At 37.1% G+C, this 20210-nt stretch overlaps 1 protein-coding gene across 1 annotated transcript; it reads right to left on the bottom strand.

The window, feature by feature from the left end:
* Positions 1-1310: 1310 nt before the first annotated feature.
* LOC144440904 (uncharacterized) lies at positions 1311-19867 on the bottom strand. Its single transcript, XM_078130356.1, has 19 exons — positions 19778-19867; positions 19060-19148; positions 17956-18149; positions 16880-17019; positions 14197-14360; positions 13385-13563; positions 12571-12729; positions 11963-12117; positions 10891-11261; positions 10361-10548; positions 9615-9814; positions 9012-9129; positions 8568-8665; positions 7366-7519; positions 4493-4756; positions 4056-4201; positions 3779-3886; positions 2228-2365; positions 1311-1642 (listed from the first exon to the last, which is right to left on the bottom strand). Exons 2-19 carry the CDS (start codon positions 19131-19133, stop codon positions 1556-1558), a joined length of 2937 nt encoding a protein of 978 aa, XP_077986482.1. The 5' UTR covers positions 19134-19148; positions 19778-19867; the 3' UTR covers positions 1311-1555.
* Positions 19868-20210: the final 343 nt, after the last annotated feature.

Below are 20210 nucleotides of genomic sequence, written 5' to 3'. Positions count from 1 at the left end.
AAGGTCGATAGGAAATTGCCTGATGAAAGTTTTGTACCTGGAGACACCATTTATGGTAAAGACAAGCATCTGTCATTTAAAGCTTGACGATGTAACTTATAAGCTAAATGGTTAATTGGCATAATTAATATTTTTTGATAATCAAGCAATATGTTAACTATGTAAGCTTCAAACTTCATACAGTTTCGTATCATTACTTTTTCAATAAAGTGGTACATCATGTATAATAGCTGTAGTTCAGAATTTTGCATACCAACAATGTGTGTAGGCCCAAAAACTACGGTTTTGCCCTCACGGGAGTATTCAGTTTAAATCTGGTTGTTCTAGGCATTGCTTTGTGTGATTTTACGAATTTGCTAATGAATTGGAGGACCATATTTTAGAGACCAATTGACAGCAAATTAGTGTTCTGCACCCATGTCTTCCATAAAAGACTGTTTTCTGTGTTTCAATTCTATTGTTTATACCTTGTTCTGTCTTGTATATTGCTGCCTTTGTGCCAGGTTTGATTGAATTCGGATATCCTTTGTCAGAGAAATGACTTATTACAGATAGACGAAAAGACGAATGGACTAAAATTTAATCATATCATGTATTGTATTGTATTGTATCGTATTGCACTGCGTCGTACTGTACTGTACTGTACTGTATTGTATTGTATTATATTGTATTGTATTGTATTGTATTGTAAATGGCGCACAATCTGGATGAAAGATCAAGAAATGTAAGTCTGAACTGCGGCCGGCTTTTAGTTGTCGCGTCTTTTTATGCCAGGACGCCCTCAGCGGTGACTTGATAGTGGATGGGGGCCACAAACAACGGGGAAAAACAAGCAGAAATAGTAGCAAATTGGTGCTATTTGACCGGTCAAACCAAGATATACCTTGGGATATACATAAAAAACGACACTTTTTATTTTAGTATCAAATTCTTGTTTGTAAACACCCCAAAGCGTTTACTACTTAGTGACAAAGACCCCTTAGGTCATTTGTATTTTCCTAGGCTGAACAAAGAAAAATATTGGGGAATACCATCTAATTACCTTGATAACTATAGATTCAGTACATGTAAAACATGCTTTCATAGTCTGTGATAATTGTACGAGATAAAAACAAGCCAAAAACTGTGTCATTGATATTTGTGTCTTCCAATTCGTCACGCAAATCATGTATACCAGTGGTGCCTGATCATAGGGGTACTACAAAAAATAATGAATCAGAAGTAACGTTATAAAGCATAGGCATTACATCGAACTTCATGCTCCTGGTCTTATGGGGAACTAATAATGGCACAAACACGTTATAGTCTTTTAACTTCTTTAATATCAGCAAAAATTCGCGGTAGACATTTTGTATACCTCGGGCTATCATACTATATCACTAATATAATGTTTAGTCGAAGTTTATAAGCATGCACTTGCAACAGTTCGTCAATACAAAAACATCCAGGCCGCTCTCGTACATTCAAGAAGATAGGACAGTTTGACACTCTCACAACTTGCGATGAATGTAGATGGTGGTTGGGGGTAACGACTTTCCAACTTGAAGAAAATGATCTAATCTCGAGGAATTGGGAGCCATATTTCACTGTATCTGTCTTCTTCTCTCATAGGCGTGAAAAACTCAGCAGTGAATACCACGTCCTAAAACGACAAACAACGTTTTTATTACTGATATCAACCAACCATGACCAACCCACCTACCAATCGATGGATCGTTCGATCAATCAATCAATCAATCAATCGATCGATCGATCGATCGATCGATCGATCGATCGATCGATCGACCGACCGATCGATCGATCGATCAATCGATCAATCAATCAATCAATCAATCAATCAATCAATCAATCAATCAATCAATCAATCAATCAATCAATCAATCAATATACGATATTTTGCACCAGCAACCAAAATGCAATATATAAAAATATTTCTGTTGATCTCGTCTGCAAATTCCACCTGCTTTCAACAGTATGAAACGCATGACCACAAGGTTTACCTAAAAACACATGATCATAACTAAAGTGTAACTAACTGATTGTAATATCGTGATATTGATAAATGTATACAGACCCCACAGTCATGAGATTTTATATGAGCAACAAGCAAAACATACGCAGCGTATCTGCAGGGCTCTCGACCAATCAGAATGTGAGATTGGTGACAGGTGACGTATAAGATATTGTATCTTTACAGTACAGGTGACATTCCAGTAATTGTACTTACCGAGTAGGTGAAATATAGGTCATCATCCTCAATGTGTGCCTGGACATTAGAGATCTCGCGTTTCAGTACATCATCGGATACGTGTCCACCAAAAGCAGTGACGTAGAAGGATGTAGGTGGCATTTCTTCGATAGTTACCTGTGGGTGTAGCATTCAATAGTCAAAATTAGGTTGTATAGTTAGTTTGCAGTAGGGCTATTATGTCTTCACGCATATCTCTACTGTATTGAGGAGTCTCTTCTAAGGGAACAATCTGTAATTTAATTAACTGGGATGTGATTTTTTTTTAACAAAGCAACCTATTGTTTACTCTTCCTCTTCTGGGTGACTCATGTTTAAACGTCACTGTAGGAAAATTCCACCATGCAACGAAGTGACACACACACACACACACACACACACACACACACACACACACACACACACACATACACATTGCCTGTTCGAGCCTCGCCACTGCCGTTTGTTTTTGATTGGCCTTGGGCAAGATTTGATTGTCCAAAACTACACAATGTTGCGTAATACATTGCATAATTTGGGACCTGGTAGGATGGAGGTTGCAATGTGAATGCTTTAGTCCTGAGCGCCCATAGAGGCTGAAATATATTACACTACACCATAATGCTTGGGAAATCCTAGTTTTCAACCTCCTCATGTCTTCTTATCTTACGCACGCATGACTTCAAAATACTGTCTCATAGAGAGAGTAAAGAGTGTACCAGCCCCCGACTGTATTTAGAGATGTGTTTATATATATATATATATATATATATATATATATATATATATATATATATATATATATATATATATATATATATATATATATATATATATATATATATATATATATATATATATATATATATATATCTTTCCCACTCTGTGCTCAAAGCCCTTTACAATTATTACCCTGGCATGGACCTATAGCGGCACAACGGTCGTTCATACTCTCAACTCCATTGAGCATACAATCCATTGCAGCATTTATACGCGCTGAGGATTAAAGCATTCACATTGCGACCTCCATCCTACCAGGTCCCCAATTATACAGCTGGAAAATGGCAACTTTCTTTTTATTGGCTGGTTGTAGTGTTCTGCAGTTTATTTGATTCCTGGTTCCCAGGATGGCTCGTAATCTATTCTGTTTCAATCGTAATAAATCTACTGATGGTTAATTAGAAATTATTTCCCAATATTTTCCATCATTCAGCTAAGGAAAACACGAGTGACCGAAGGGATGTTGTCACAAAGAGTCACTAGACAAGTAGTGACAAACCTTTAGGTCACAAGTATTTTTCACGAGTATTTTTCCGAATGTAAATGGGGGATCGGGTACTTATACCTCCCCAAGCATAACTTAGGAAAAATGAGGAAAAATAATGGCGTTTTTGGGAACGTTTTGAGCCACATTTCCAGCACAGCAGACCCAGTGACGTAGACACGGGTTGTCGTGACCAGTGTATATAATCCACATTATGGCGAAATGAAGTACCAGTGAGATATAAATTAGTAAAGAATTATAAATAAGATTTTAACATCAGAACTTACTCGAGGGTCAACAGGTTGAGGTGGATTTGTTTGAAATTCTTCCGGTAAGTAGAAACACGTCTTGTACATTTTATCACATGACGGTTTGCTCAGCTCAGAATACTTTATCTGAAAAGGGACAAAGAGAAATTGTAAACCTAGTAAGAGGGCCTGTTCCTCGTATAAAGTATTTAAAAGAATGATGTTACATTTTATGTGGCAGCAATATGCACATCTGTATGTTTCCTCTTTGGGTGTTACCTAAAAACGAAATGCAAGTACGTGTACAAGGACCAACCTGTCGAATAACTGGTAAGACCATTTCAATATCCACGTTCTGCTGGTTTCCTTTGGCTGTCAAGTAGTGATGAAGGGGGTAATACACCTGTCTCGTGGCACCTTGGTAGTTACAGGCTTCAGTGTCAATACATGCCAATTTTATGCCTTGAATGATCAAAATAAAAAACAATTACATTTGCGTTAATAAGTATTTGCTTAGTATATTATGAACTACAACTCAGTACTAAAATGACCATAGAAATAGGAACAGGTAGAGGTTGAACTTCACTTCGATATCACAACAGATTTATTTATGAACAGCGCCATCTACCACGCATGAAATGAAATTGTTACAATAACGTACATGTTATCGGAATAATCATAGACTCTCCACCCTTGAGGGAGGGTCTATGGAATAATTAATAATACGATGCAAATAGAGAGTATACAGCTTACCACAGTGTTCACCAGGTTGACTGACATTGCAGTAATTCCATCGTGTCTCTGGGTCTATGGTGTAACACCAGGGTACTGGCTCACCATCCGGGTTACGACAATAGTTGTGGTCACCTATTCCTCCGTATGGAAAACTTTCCGGGTCACGTCCGTGCTCGTGAGGTTCCTGCTCTGACCATTTTTGACAAGGTATTCCTGATAAAGTTACGGATACTTCACCACGATAGTCTGCTCCTCTAGGATGAACATAACACTCACGATCCCCTGTTCAGGGGGATATAAAAATGATCCGATATCAAAACAAGGGTATATAACTTTAATTTTTTGGTACTCATGTACCAATGTACGTCTGTAGGAAAGTCAAGTACACTTTAGTGTAGATTGCATCTTTTTTGCCTCAAACTATACTGTTTGTATTTGTTTTAAGTACTATTCAACCAGCACTGACGAACAAATTAGGAGACGTATAAGAACAAACATTTGATGTTGTTGGTGGTGTTGTTTGAGTTTGTGTTTGTGTTTGTGTTTGTGTTTGTGTTTGTGTTTGTGTTTGTGTTTGTGTTTGTGTTTGTGTTTGTTTGTGTTTGTTTGTTTGTGTGTGTGTGTTTGTTTGTTTGTTTGTTTGTTTGTGTGTTTGTGTTTATTTTTAGTAGTAGTATTAGTAGTACAAGTGAAGGGGCTTAATATTACATAATAAACATCACACAGTTAAAATGAATCTGGCAAATGTATGACAATAAATGTTAAAATCCTCGGCTGAAAATAATGAAACCAAAATATTTTCTAAACTGAAAATGCGTCCCGGCAAGAAAACAATGGTACACGTCAATTTATAGTGTTTTAAACATTTTTGTAGGTTTTCTTCTTAATTAGTGTTTGAATTTGATGTGTAGTGAAACATTTTGTGTTCTTCGACAAGACAATACAGTAAAATCATAATCTACTTTATTCAGATATGCAGACTGTTCGATTAATCTATTCTGTGAGTTGGACATAGTTTTCTCAGTGAAACATGCACATATATATATATATCAACCCATTATATCACTTGTATACTGGACTGTCTATTTTACTTTTTTTAAACAGCAGTGACAATTAGGAACTTAATGTTGTTTACTTTGTCTAAAATTGCTTGACATCCCGTGTTAGATACACAAAGCTCATAAATATGTGCTCACTTTTTTCTTCACCATTTCAGTTCTTTTTTTTATAAAATTATTCAATTTGAAATTGAAGGAGTGGTTGGGGGTATAGTCTGTTGTCGATAACATTTGGTAAGTATAGCAATAGGCGTTGGAGAGAGCACGTCTTTATTTGAGAATTGAAAGATGTAATGAAGAATGTAGAGGAAAGTATATAATTATGTATGGTACATGCGCATACGCTTTTGCTACTAACTCCTAACTCCCTAGCTTCATAGAAAAAAAGTTTAGTACGGCCGCCATCCATGTTTGACACGTCCATATACTAAGGACGTGCCCATGGATGATAGATTCTCTATTGAAAAGAAAATTTGGCTCAAAGTTGGTTCAGAATCAACTACAAATGTGTCTGTAGTGAATTCAAGCTGATGGCCGTAAAATTTGCACGATCAAACGTTGTCTACACGAAAATTGGGACAGTTTGAGGATTGAGGTGTACGCGTGTGGTCATTGTAAGCTTGGAAGTTGTGATACATCCCATGGACCATGGTGTATGATGTACGTCGCTATGCATCTATACTGTGCATCCGAACCACTAAGTTTAACAAAGTCCTTGGAAAGAAGGTATGAGGTTTGTACATTTACATTTTCGCTTACTTGGTCAAGGGTTAGAGTGCTTTAATGTATGTATGCAAGCAGGACTATCGACGCGACTACACGTACATTTGAATTCGTCTTGCGAGCTTTACCGAATCATGTTATGCCTATTTCTTTAAAATCAATATAACAAGTAATGTTACCTTACATGCGGTGGTTTTCAGGCAAAATATTTTGTTCAAAACATGTCACAGGAATATATTTCAGCAAAAACATTTTCAAGCCTACTCTGTTTCCAAGGAAACAGCTATCCTGTTTCAGGCAATTTGTGTTACAATGGACATGCCTAACTTATACATGCTAGAAGCAAGGAATTATTTTCCTAAATTTCATTTTTTGCACATGTTAATATGTCTAATTTTGCAAAAAAATCCACAATGCGGCGATTTTGATTCTGTGGCAACTGATTTTCATAAAATGATAACTTTTTTTGAAGTTAGAACGCAGTATAACAAACCACCACGTTGGGTGGGCAGTATGCAAATAAACATGATTATTATTCAATTCATAATGTTATTTTGTCAGCAGAAAATATTTACCATAACATTTTTAAGCGTCCTGTAACTGGAAACAGCTATCCTGTTTTACACAGTCACCTTTTGTTACATTGGATAGCACCAATTCATACATGTCAAAAGCAAGGAAATTCTTTTCGAAATTTTATTTTTTCCATGTTTTATGTCAAAATTTGGAAAAGTAATAAGCATAATATGGTGATTTTCATTACTATGGCAACGGATGTGCATAAAATGACCCCCTTTTCTGAACTCATTTAGGGTGGTTAATAATAATATCATTTAAATAATATTATTTAATTATTGTTGTTGTTTTTAAGTGTGCATGTTTTCTTATATTTTCCTTTTTCTTTTCTTTTTTGTAGTGGGGGAAGGGGGAATGGTCACTCTCGCAAGCCAGGGCAATGATTTTCAGTTGGGCAAAAGAAATGAAGACGTGTTACTGTTGTCGCAAGAGCCTCAAGATTTTATGGCAAAAGTGTAAATTGAACTATGAGACTTCGGACAGTAAGTATTTATGACTGTCCGCATTACTCACATGATATTCAAAGTATCTTACCTCGCTTGTATGTTCTTCGTTCGTAGTGTAAATGTATACTGTCGATATCATAGTTAACACATTCAGCATCTCCATCAGTACATAGAGGGTGTTTGTACTCTAATCCGTCAAAGTTTGGGTCAGCAAAAAGTCTTTCTTTCTTTAATTTATACAACTGAAAAGAATAAAAGAAAGCACCTTCCATTTTAGACTGCAATGACGTCATCAGTCCAGGGTTATCATTTTGGGGAAAGGAAGATTAGACCGCGGCCATAGTGGCAGATCTGTCAGTCTACATGCATTTATACCATTTAATATCTACAATAATGACAGGTTTATTTCATAATTATGTTTTGATCTATCTCTTATCAGCAACTATTTATAGCAGTATTCAAGTTGCATATGGATTGAGCTAGCACTATCCATACGACCATGGGTTTCATGCTACAACCTGGCTGCAAAACCAGCTGCCTAAAATGCTAACATCAAAAGTGCTGGGTTAGAGACCATGTTTAAAAAGTAAGTGTTTATATAGAGAATGAAGATCATAGGAATGCCTAGTATGTGATCTTTGTGTGTTAGAGGCTTATATATTACAAACATGTGCACTGGAAATTGCATACACAATCACAGGGGGTTCAGGCTTATTAGTTAGTTATGTTTAAAAAAACACACAAAGCAAAACATTATTTAATAAATAAATTTTAAAAATGTAAAAACAACAACAACATATAAATTCTGATAAACTTGCTCGACAGAGTAATTACAAATCATTATAAGCAATATTTCTATGCAACAAGATTAATTACAATATGTTTTCCTCTATGCGAAATGGTTACTCTAAGAAGTATGATGTCCATAGTGACCATTTCACATGTAGGAAAATATATTGTAATTCTTGTTGCATAGAAACATTGTTGATATTGATTTGTAGTTACTCAGATGTCATTCATGTTTGTCAGTATTAATATGTTGTTGTTTTTGTTTGTTTGTTTGTTTGTTTGCTTGTTTATTCATTCATTTATTTCTTTGTTTTTGTTTGTTTTCATAAGCATAGCTAACTATAAGCCTTAGCTCCCCCCTCAATACAATAAGGTAGATGGAATGATCTACTTCTTACATGCCCTCTCAGCCAAAGTCGGTTTTCAATTTATGGGTATACTTCAAATGTATGCAGGTGATTTACATGCATTATAAACAAGAGAGAAATGTACCAATATTACCTTTCTTTGAGCATTTGAGACATCGTCTTCAAAACAGAACCGCATTGGTACCCAGACTTCTGAGTGTGGATTGCTTGTGCTCAGTGGTCTGTCGTAACCTGACGGTAATCAAACATAGACAAACTGAAAAAAATTCGGCAATTCCAACAAAGAAGCAATTTGTTTGAAATACATAGCCATTGGCCCAAATAGCTGAAACAGTCTAGTATCATAGGCAGTGTTTCATTTTCTGAATCATGGCAATATGTATCAAAGACTTAATTAAAAGAGATGACAGAACTGTTTTGAAAGATGAACAACGTATAAAGGACGAGTTGATTTATCAAAACTGATGGAGATAATGTGCACACAGGTATGTGTGTGTGTGTGGGGGGGGGGGGGGGCTCTTGCTGTAGCGCCTACATTTCCATGATCCCTAATTCCTTTCATGAAATGTCTCCCTACCTGCAACATAGTACACATCTGAATTCACTAACTGGCATGTATCATCGTCGATGAGAGTGTTTTCTATGTCTTGGACCAATTCCTGTGTTTTACTAAGCGTCGGCCAAGAATCGAAACTCTAGTGGACAAAACAAACAGATCGTAAATGCATTAACCGTGACCCATGAATCACTGCAGTCTTAGGTTCTTGCGTGAGTGCAACTTGTCTGTGCAACAATAAGGATTTCATAGGACCAACTTTCTTTACACAGTTCTAGTAGACAGTGTTTTGTCTCTCCCAAGTTTTAACCATAATGCAACACTGTCCTGTAATTAACAAGTCTTGTAGTAGCAAAGATATAAGAGCAGTAGACTTACCTACATGCACTAATTTTAACTGGCTCACTCACTCACTCACTCTCACTCACTCACTCACTCACTCACTCACTCACCCACTCACTCACTCACTCACTCACTCACTCACTCACTCAGGACCAACAAACATGCCTTCCTCATGGCAAATTTCTAAGAGCAGAGTATTATTACGTGACATAAACACACGTGCGACAAGAAAGCTATTAGATATAGACGTATAAACATATATATTATTGATGAACTAGATACCTTAACATATACACGTGAGTCAACAACAGAAATGAACAAGTCTTCATCATCAGGTTGTGGTGGATTCTCTTGATATTGTTGTGATATATAAAGTGACACGGTGTAGGTGGCATTGCATTTATTTTCATCCATAGTTGTAGTATCTACAGTTGTCAGTATTGGGGCAGTCATAGCAATATCAGCTTCCAAACTGTTCATGCCTTGAAAGTCAACAAAATACAAGGTAATTGTTGACTCTCTGCTATTCAAGTTCTGAGGCACTAGAAATACTACAAATGTGAATATGCTCTTAAATTGTGGCCCATACTGTAGTGGTATGTGGTACAGAAACTAAAATTACAACCAGGCTGGCATTATTGGCGGTTAATACTTTGATGATCAGGGTTCCTTTCTCACCTCAGTAATGTTTATGACATCTCTCTATCACATACACTCACATGAGTTCATGAATAAGATACACTGGAATACACAGTGTATACTTTGTACAGCATTGTTATCTGTGTTAGAATTGGTTATAATGATAGGCAAACATACTTTAGTAATTAGTCTTACTAAATGTATTTTCATGAAGAAACAGCATAAAAAATGAAAATACACCCTGGATTAAATGTCGTAAGAGTTTATTCTATATCACAACACAACACAACACAACACAACACAACACACACACACACACACACACACACACACACACACACACACACACACATTTGTTATGATATTGTGTTGAAATTCTGTGTACCTACCTTTCATATAGTCAACAAGCGAGCGAGAAGCAGTTGCCTGTGCTTCACTGATATCACATGCCTGTACAGTTTTACTTATCCAATTTGAAGGTTGGTATTTTCTCTCTTGGACAATATCGTTCTCTTGTCGTTCAAGAAATTCAAAGTCTGGACATTCAATATCTCTATCGATACAAACGGAGAACGACCTGTGCAGAACAGAATATAGTGAACATTAATTTTTAATATTTATTTATATGCTGTTTCCAGATGATACATGTTATGTATGTATGTTATGTATATATGTATGTAGGTAGGTAGGTAGGTAGGTGTGCGTGCATGCATGCGCGCGCACATGTGCGTGTGTGTATGTATGTATGTATGTATGTATGTATGTATGTATGTATGTATGTATATGTATGTATGTATGTATGTATGTATGTATGTAGGTATGTATGTATGTATGTATGTATATGTATGTATGTATGTATGTATATGTCTGCATGTATGTATATGTATGTATGTATGTAATGGGGCATGTGTGTACGTACCCAGGGGAGGGTTTTGGTACATCATCTTCATCATCAACTTCAAAAGTTGCAGTTGGCAATGTCTCATCTAACTTGGTGTCTTCTGTATCAACCTCTTCCATATCCTGTTCCTCTGTAACTCCGATTGTTGCAATCGATTCGCCAGTGTTCTCACAATCTGCCACCCAAATCTCATTCCTTCTGCCGAACAGTTTAGTTGGAGCATCATAAACAGCTGTCCAGTAGTGTTTCTCATAGTAGCATAAACCAAGGGACTCTAATTCATTCGTGAATCCTTGACGCATCCTCTTGACCTCAGCGTTAGTAGTCCAACCACCAAATGTCTTGACGTACACTCTCAGATTTCTAACACGCTTGATGCTGACACCGTCCTATACAGAAATAAACGTTTTCACGTTGGTACTATTAGCAATACACAGTAAAACATAGGTGGCTTTTCTGCAACTTTGTGTCAAATCAAAATAGTTATCCTTTTATGCCAGTAAAATGAGAATATGTTTGATATGAGAAATTCTGGCTTCGTTGACAAAGCCATCTTTCAATCTAAAGCCCACGTATCAAATCGCCCTCTATGGCAATACGTTAATGATTCAGTTGCCACCAACCTAAATGAGACTAACTATGTGAAGGCTTCCTAAATACTAGTCTATCTGCTAGACCTCGGATGTTCTTCCGATACAATACGACACACGACCGAACATTCGGACAAAGCTCTCACTGTGAACTTCGTTCGCTTATGGTATCGGAAAGAAGGCCCGAACGTCTAGCAGCAAGACTACCTAAGTACACCAATGACCAATGAATTAATTCAGGTGTTGCAATGTTGGTAATGGAATTAAAGAAACTCTGTTGTGGAATATTTTTGGTGAAGGTGGTATATGTAATACTTCCACTCTTATCGTATCTCAACTACGCTGAGAGATTCAAACGAAAACTACGTAGTCGCGTTAAAACTATTTTCCAAAACTTTTATCACTAATAAAGTAGATTAAAATATATATTTACATTCTACAGTGTACATATACAGTTGCTAAGGAATGCGATGAAAGTCCTGTCTAGTGATGTAACTTACCTCGGTAGGTCTTGGTGGATTGACATGTAATCTCTTAGGGATATAAAATGACATTTTGTACGACACTTTGCAGAAAGTTGAGTCAGATGGTGCCGTGTCTATACTCATTATTACTGGTGCTGTCATTGAAATCTTTTCCTTACGATCGTTCTCACCTAGAAATAGCGAAAAAGAAAACATCGTAGGCCATGCAATGGAGATAACACGAGAACAGTATTGAGAACGGACAGCTTCATATGGCGTGAATCTCAATTCAGTTGACTATCCTATGCTCATCAATTCAAGGTGTTCTAGAAACAGAAACTGGTATTTTCCGAGTATTTATTGGACACCTAAAAAATATGTCATAATGATAACTTTGCATAGCATATACAAATTCCTGCAAGTTCTTTACTATACTGAAACGTCAGCCGTTGATGGCGCTCTTCTCACCAAATTCCCATCATCGTAAACCACATACTCTTTTACCGTGCAGCACCGTTCAAGACACACCATCAAGAGGATATTGATATTTCGCAGTGTCGCAGAAGAAATATCAGCTCTGGTTTGCGAGAATATTTGTGCTCTTTACATGTAATGTAAAAAAAATGTTCAAGACACGCACTTACCATTAATATATCTAAACAAAGCCCAGAATCCCTCCATTGATGCTATGTCATACCAACATGATTGGATTTCTTTCGTTACGTACACTCCGTCAAAGTAACGTCGTTTTTCAATACCGTGGGAATAGGTGGTCAACGAAAGATAGTCAGGACATTCAGCCTCTTTGAGAAGAACACAAAAAGGTGTAAAAATAAATATATATTTGAGATGAAAATAAATGGAGCCGAACTATGGTTCTTGGTGTTTGTTTGTTTGTTTGTTTGTTTGTTTTTAAATTTGTTTTTGGCATTCGAACTTCAAGCTGAATATTTTAAGTTCAGAATGAAAGGTTCAACAAACTTTCTATGTTAACATTCACAAAAAGGTCACGATAAAGGTCTGTATGTTGGTGTCATATACATGTATACAATGTAATCCGATTAGCGTCCTATCTCTCTCGGAAATCAGAATTCCCTGCATCCGTACGTTCTGATAAAAAAAAGATGGCCGATGACAATGTTTTTGGATAAACTTGAAGAGCGTGTCACCCGATAGAGAGACAATACAAAGAACGGACTGTACCGTATCATTAAGTATTGGTATTATCATATCCTATCATCTCCCATTATATACATGGATGTAGAATGTGAGAAACAGATAAACCTGCAGTCCTATGCCATCCCTTAGTGAGAAAAAAATGGCAAGCGAGATATAAGCCGTTTCATCGTGATATTTATGTGCTCTTCAGACTAACGAGAAAGTTCTGTCCCAGGTGGCACCACTCCCCCCCCCCCTTCCAGGTACGTACATGGAAAATGCTAAGAATAAGATGCCTACTTTCACATTGGCCCATTTCAGACTTGGACGACAAGCCGACGTCAACTTCAATCTCGAGCTTTTCAGCAACCGCCGGTGTTATTTCTGGTTCTACGACCGACTGACATGTATATGTATCGGCTTCGTCGTTTCGTAGTACCAACCATACTTCGTTGTGACGATTTATCGCTTTACTGGGTCTGTGGGAGGTACAATGTCGACAAAGGTGTACTCAAGGGAAATTCAGTGTTTCTGTATACATATGCGAACAGTTTAGAACATAAAGCGTATGTACATGGACTGCTCCAGTTATTAAATCAAAGTTAAGGTAGACTGCGCCCAAATTGCAAAGTTCTTCAAATCTCTTCGAACTTCGCCAAATCGTCAGTGAAAGCTTGCTCCTTGATCCTTTTGATATAATAAACAATATTTGGGGTTTACCGCCTTGTTTTTTTAGGAATTCGACAATCTTTTATTTTTCAATAGAGTTAATAGTATAATACAGTGTTCGGCGGCCATATTGGTTTTTAGAATGATTTCATTTTGATATCATTTTGACCTCTATTTCAAAATTTGATTCCAGATTTTTAAAATTGTTTTTAACTGACTGTGAATAGGTTGTCGTTGTCTTGAACAAAGTAACAGCAAACTTTAAAAAACATTATTTTCGAGGCACATTCTACGTCAATGGTACTACAGCAGACATAATTCAACTTACGAACCTCAGACCACTAAAAGAAGTGGTCTGACATTGAACCTAGTTTACTACCACTTTATAAACTAAAGTGAATGCATATAGATTACTACTTATAACACAGTACAGTTTAACATACTTATCATAGCCTGCACTATAGTAGAAGCCAGTGTTGTATGGTTCGCTGTTCTTATCCAATAGTGATTGTAGTTTGGCAGCTTGTTGTCCTGGGAAGGGATCACTTGCCAGTCCTCCAAAACTACGTACAAAGACTGTATGTTCTTTCGTCTCCTCAATGAAAACCTGTACAATAGTAATGTAGTAAAAACTATCAATCACCAATATCATGTGATATCTCATCGAGAAAGACACTCGCTTTGTTTTGTATACCAACATTTATACATTGTATGTAATTCACTCACAAGTTATCATCTTCCACTCTTGATTGGGAAAAGATATATGAATCTGACAATGATTCAAATTTGCTGGAAGTGTTGAGCGAACTGGATGTGTGAAAAGGCTGTGGAAAAGGTTAGCTTCAATACATGCAAATTAGGGTGTGAAAGTACTTGTTAGTTATAGACAAGTAAGAAACAAATTAGCAACGGGTATTGTTCGAGCTGTTAATTTGGTAATTGTCCGCCATCTGTGATGGTGAGAAATAATATGTAATGTTTTATCAGCAGCTTGGTCGGATTAAATTGTACGTATATCGTATCAAATATGAATCGCTTTGATTCAGAAGCGCAAGATGTTGGATTAATTCATTCTCGCAAACCAGAGCTGTTATTTCTTCTCTTCGAAATAACATATTGGCGATGCATCTTAGACGGTGCCGTAAAAGAGACCGTGGTTTACGACGATGGATTACTTAAGCTTCATTATATGTCATAATATTTTCACATTTCTAGAAACTACCTTACTTAGGGTCCTAAAACCCCCCACAGTGACTAGATCACCATATATACATGTGAACAGGTACGTATCACGCCCGCGCGCCCTCACGTGGTTGAATGACCTAGTGAAATGTGTTATTTGTCACATGAATTTTTTTACATCATCAAACTAATTCCCTTCAATGTGTGCTGATGAATGTCCATTCATTCATTCATTGTTGTGTTGGTATGACAACAATCCATCACTTCCAATGAATTTCCTTTATATGTGCGGAGGGAAGAGGTGATTGGTGGACATAATTAACACTGGAAATATGACTGGATGGATGAGGGATTGGTGGATTGGTTGGCTGGTGGATGGATAAACTGATTTATTGATTGGATGGGTGTATGGGTTTGTTGGTGAGTGAGTGAGTGAGTGAGTGAGTGAGTGAGTGATTGAGTGGATGGATGGATGGATGGATGGACGGACGGACGGACGGACGGAAGGACGGTGGATGCGTGGATGGATGGATAGTGGATGGATGGACGGACGGGCGGACGGACAGTGGATGGATGGATGGATGGATGGATGGATGGATGGATGGCAAGAGCTATATAAGGTTTTTTTTTTTTTTTTTTTTTTAACTCAAACAGCAAACACGTATTTGTAGTCCTAGATTGAAAAAATGAAGTTATTGACTACCAGTACTAAAATAACACGAAGTATGTGATATTTTAATCTACTAATGACATTGCAGGGGTCTTGTAATTTTCAGCAAAATGGTGTAATATTTCATTAGTACAGTGTATATTCATTGTATACAGGAAACGCTCTCTTCCCATGATATCGATTTTACTTATCACTCATGTACATTTTCCGCTCTTTCCGTTTACAATGAGGTCAACGTCTTAGAACCCCTTGGGGTATTGTATTGTTAGTTACATAAATAGAAGTGATGGCTAAAATGACATCAAATAAGTAACATCTTACTAAAGTCCAGTTTGTATGTGCTGATTTTTCTACCTTGCTTCTACGGTCACAATAAACGTTAATAGCATTCAAAATAAGTTAATGCCGGTATAGCAGCGTTCATAGTATCTTTTACTATTGGGTGATCTTGACAAGAGTCGTTTCACTCATAGTTTAGAGATGGAATTCAATATTCACTTTGATGCAAGGGTATAGGCTAAGAAAATGGAAGCCGGGACTACTAACTTCTGTGTTTATGATGACATGATTCTGGAGTGATCATCCAACCATAGGGGCACGTAATTTTTCTTAGATTGTTGTTTTCCTTGTCTACACACTCTTAGCCGCTACATCTAACAACGTTTTTACTTGAATACATTTCCCCTACTTTTATGGATAGAACACATCTTCTAGTATAGTGGGTATATTGATACATTTGTAGTAGCAGGATTCGTGTGATATTTTCCTTAGGAGAACAACAATCTAATAACCCTCTATAGTGGGTATATTGATGCATTTGTAGTAGCAGGATTCGTGTGATATTTTCCTTAGGAGAACAACAATCTAATAACCCTCTATAGTGGGTATATTTATACATTTTAGTAGCAGGATTCGTGTGATATTTTCCTTAGGAGAACAACTATCTAATAGTGTCCGAGTGCATTCAACAATGAAACACACTATACTATTAATTTTATCACAGACATTTCGTCTTCTTTCTTCCTATTTTCTAATATTCATGATCACCTTCAATGTCAAAGTACGAAGTGACAGAAAGTATAGCTGAGTGTAGCAGAAATTAAGAATGTCCTCATGAATAGGAAAAGCGGAAGTGAGAGCCTCGTAATATTTCGAGTACACTTTCTGAAATGTGAACAACCTACAACCCTTCTACTAACATCGAACTTTGCCTGTTTTTGTTAACTACTCTTATCACGAAGTTCACAACCAACATATCATAAAGGTTGACTTACTTTAGGGTCTAGTGGTTTTGGTACAAATTCCCAGAATGCCTTGGGTAGATAGAAGGACACGACATAATCTTTGATGACCCAACTCGACTGTTTCTTACTGACTTCTACTAACACAGGAGCAGTCATCGGAATCTTAGCATCTATAAAAATTAAAACAAACAGACAAACAATCCTCATCATAGCGAACAAGTTAGGTGAAAATGATAATTTCTGAAGTCTCACCAAAACCAGTCTAGTTCCTAGACAGTGTCGTTACCATTAACCGTCCATTCACAGACTGTGGTTTAGTTCCACAGTTGGCATCCAGACTACACCAAAACTCAGACCACTATAGAAAATCTTTATAGTGGTCTGAGACCAAAACTGAATCATACAATAGGTTAATACGTTATTACATAGACAGTGGAGTTCTCCACTTTCTATGGTTACTACAGGTATGCATACGTCTGAATTGTCAGCTGGCAAATGGATAAAAACAACATTTATTTAAAATTAAAATGAAAAATAATTCGAAGGTCCATTGACAAGATTAGATCCATTGTCCACATCAGATGACAATAGTGTATTTTTTAAATTCTGCATGTATATTATCATTGTATACATTTTCTTTGAAAAATGATGTAGCTTCTTGTCTGTGAAATGAAAATTCATGTAAAATATAATAAGATAACAGTAAATTAATTACAAATTCAGCGCCAATAGATACGAATAAATAGTAACCGTAGTCCATACACACATACATACATACATACATGTATGCATGCACGCGCACGCGCGCACACACACACACACACACACACACACACACACACACACATACATACATACATACATACATGTTACATACATACATACAGACAGACATACAGACAGATACAGACAGACATGCACGCACGCAGACAGACATACAGACAGACATACAGACAGACATACAGACAGACAGACAGACAGACAGACAGACAGACAGACAGACAGACAGACCGGATGTGCTTCTACCATCAGTACAGAAGAAGACCAACAAAATAACAGAGCATCTATTGGTTAGCGCTTCAAGAATTATAATGATTGAAACCTGCCTTGGTCATTTGATCCTTGGATGTACGTGAACAATCTCCAGAAAGCCCGTGCTGACGCCGCCGTCTGTGTAATGCCTTGCTCACTAGTTGAGACCCATTTGCCACTAGGATATCGCCTGACTTCATATTCATCCCTGCTGCAGACGACTTCATACTCTGGACACTCAGCATCGCAGAACGGTGGTCGTTCATATCTAAGATAAGGAAGGTGGAAACAATATCAGGGAAACGTGCCGATTCGAAACCCAACAAACCAAGTCTGGTGAAACATTACATACTAGTACATGTACAAATGAGAATAACATATGACAATCTCTTGAGGTCAAGAAACGTTAAACTGGGATCAATCATAGTAGGGTCTATGGATCAATACACTTTTAAATTAAGAAGTTCACTGAGATACTAAAGGCAAACACACGCACTCTTAGACTAGGCGCTTATACACAGTACATGTAAATTGTACCAACAAGGAACAAATACAGGCGCCGTTAATTAATGCGATAAATTTACTGGCATCCCTACTACAGCAGAAATCACAATTGAGTTCTATATTTGCTAGGAGTCATATTTAACCAGAAACATCAACAAGGAACTAATGTTCAATTAGTATGGATGATAAACTGCCATGTAATGGATAATATTTAAAGTGCAATCAGATCTATACTATGAAAAGTGAACTCCCGAGACCAAACTTCAAGCGATGTAGCTCAAGTTTAGTATAGATCTGGTTGCACCCCCTGTGGTTGTCTCTAGTTGGACAGATTTCTTACATGTATCTAAGTTTTTGTTGATGTTACTTTGTTGAGCGTGGCACAGGTTGAAATCGTGATTGCCGTTGAGGGCGATGATTTTTGGGTGCGGACCCCCAAAATCAATTTGATTTTATCTGTCGTGTATACAGCTACAAAATACGTTTATTCACAGGAAATGTGTTATTGTTTACGGTGTACAGCATTGCGAGTAAGTTACTAGTATTTTACCTAATGGAATATTTTGTTGACACAGCACCTGCCACCCGCCTAAACCGTATCTCAAACTCAAATGAACACATGGTGTTATCGTGACACGATCTTATCTAAGTAACAACAAAGACAAATTACTCACCCTGAGGAAGGTTTATTTGGTAGGGACGCAGCTGAGCCAACAATTACCATAACGACGATTAAGGAACGAAGCATTTTGATGGTTTATACCTAGAAGAAATTGTAACACCCTGTCAAACTACTGCGAAATTGTAACACCTCATCAGACTACTAAGAAATTGTAACACCCCATCAGACTACTACGAAACAGTAACACCTGATCTGACTACTATGGAACACTGTGTTAGTCACGATATTGTTATTTGAAAACAACAATCACAACAGATACAAATCAGAATATATTATATTAGAGAGTGGTTTTGCAAACCATAAACGTAACAGATATCGAAATATCAAACTGTGTTTTTAAGCTCTCCATGAAGGTCGAATTGCAGACCCTCCTACCCTCCCCCTCCCAATGTGTTATCTTAGTTCACTATAGAAAAGTAACAGTCTTTCTTTTCATTTTCTACGCTTTGTTTAGTACTTTTTCCGATGGGAAAAATGAAATCGGTAAACTTTTGAAAAAAAAGGTGCGGGGGGGGGGGGGAGCTACCGTGATGGTTGCGGAAAATCAATTTACTGTGATGAAACTACTGAATACGTAAAGGGAAGAGAAACATGGAAGAACTGGACTTAGTTACGTTGGTAATAACTTAATTTAAACAAACGCTTGCCAGTCAAGAAATAAAACAAGCGTATATTGACGATACAGGAGAATATTGTTTTGGTGTACTTACCGGGGTACTTGCCTCACGAGGAACTTTGAACTGTATTACTTCAACTACCCCGGCGGACAAGTGGACCAACAGTTTGTAACTGAATCTCTGGAAGTTTATAAATATGTACTGTCCGGCATTCTAATTAGCATGATTGATATAGCTACGTCCAACTCAGCTCAATGGATTTGTATACGATGATTTGAAAGTTCTTAAGTGAAGTTAAGATGTATGAATATTCATTTTGCCAAATATTCCTGGACTAGGTGGTCTAATGTGTTTTGCAACTTTCAAGTGCTGATTTCCAAACAATAGAAATCACGTGATGCGATATGAGCGCATGATTTGTTGTGGGTCAGAGAGGATTCAACTTCTAAAAGCTCAGTAAAGCGCCTGTAAAAGCTTAGTACATTTCGTTGTTTTCATAAGAAGGCCAGAAAATATGGTAATAAGA

The sequence above is a fragment of the Glandiceps talaboti genome, chromosome 10 (assembly GCF_964340395.1).
Source record: "Glandiceps talaboti chromosome 10, keGlaTala1.1, whole genome shotgun sequence".
NCBI classification, from domain to species: domain Eukaryota; kingdom Metazoa; phylum Hemichordata; class Enteropneusta; family Spengelidae; genus Glandiceps; species Glandiceps talaboti.
Note: the sequence above shows the minus strand (reverse complement) of the source record. Positions and strands in the feature narration are given on the sequence as shown.

Bases quoted from the DNA above. Each gene is read 5' to 3' on its own strand.
- LOC144440904 (XM_078130356.1), bottom strand. From the start codon at position 19,133: ATGCTTCGTTCCTTAATCGTCGTTATGGTAATTGTTGGCTCAGCTGCG. The intron at 18,150-19,059 runs GTGAGTAATTTG...TCCTTATCTTAG, and splicing joins CCAAATAAACCTTCCTCAGG to ATATGAACGACCACCGTTCT. The intron at 9,815-10,360 runs GTAGGTACACAG...TTGACTTTCAAG, and splicing joins GCTTGTTGACTATATGAAAG to GCATGAACAGTTTGGAAGCT.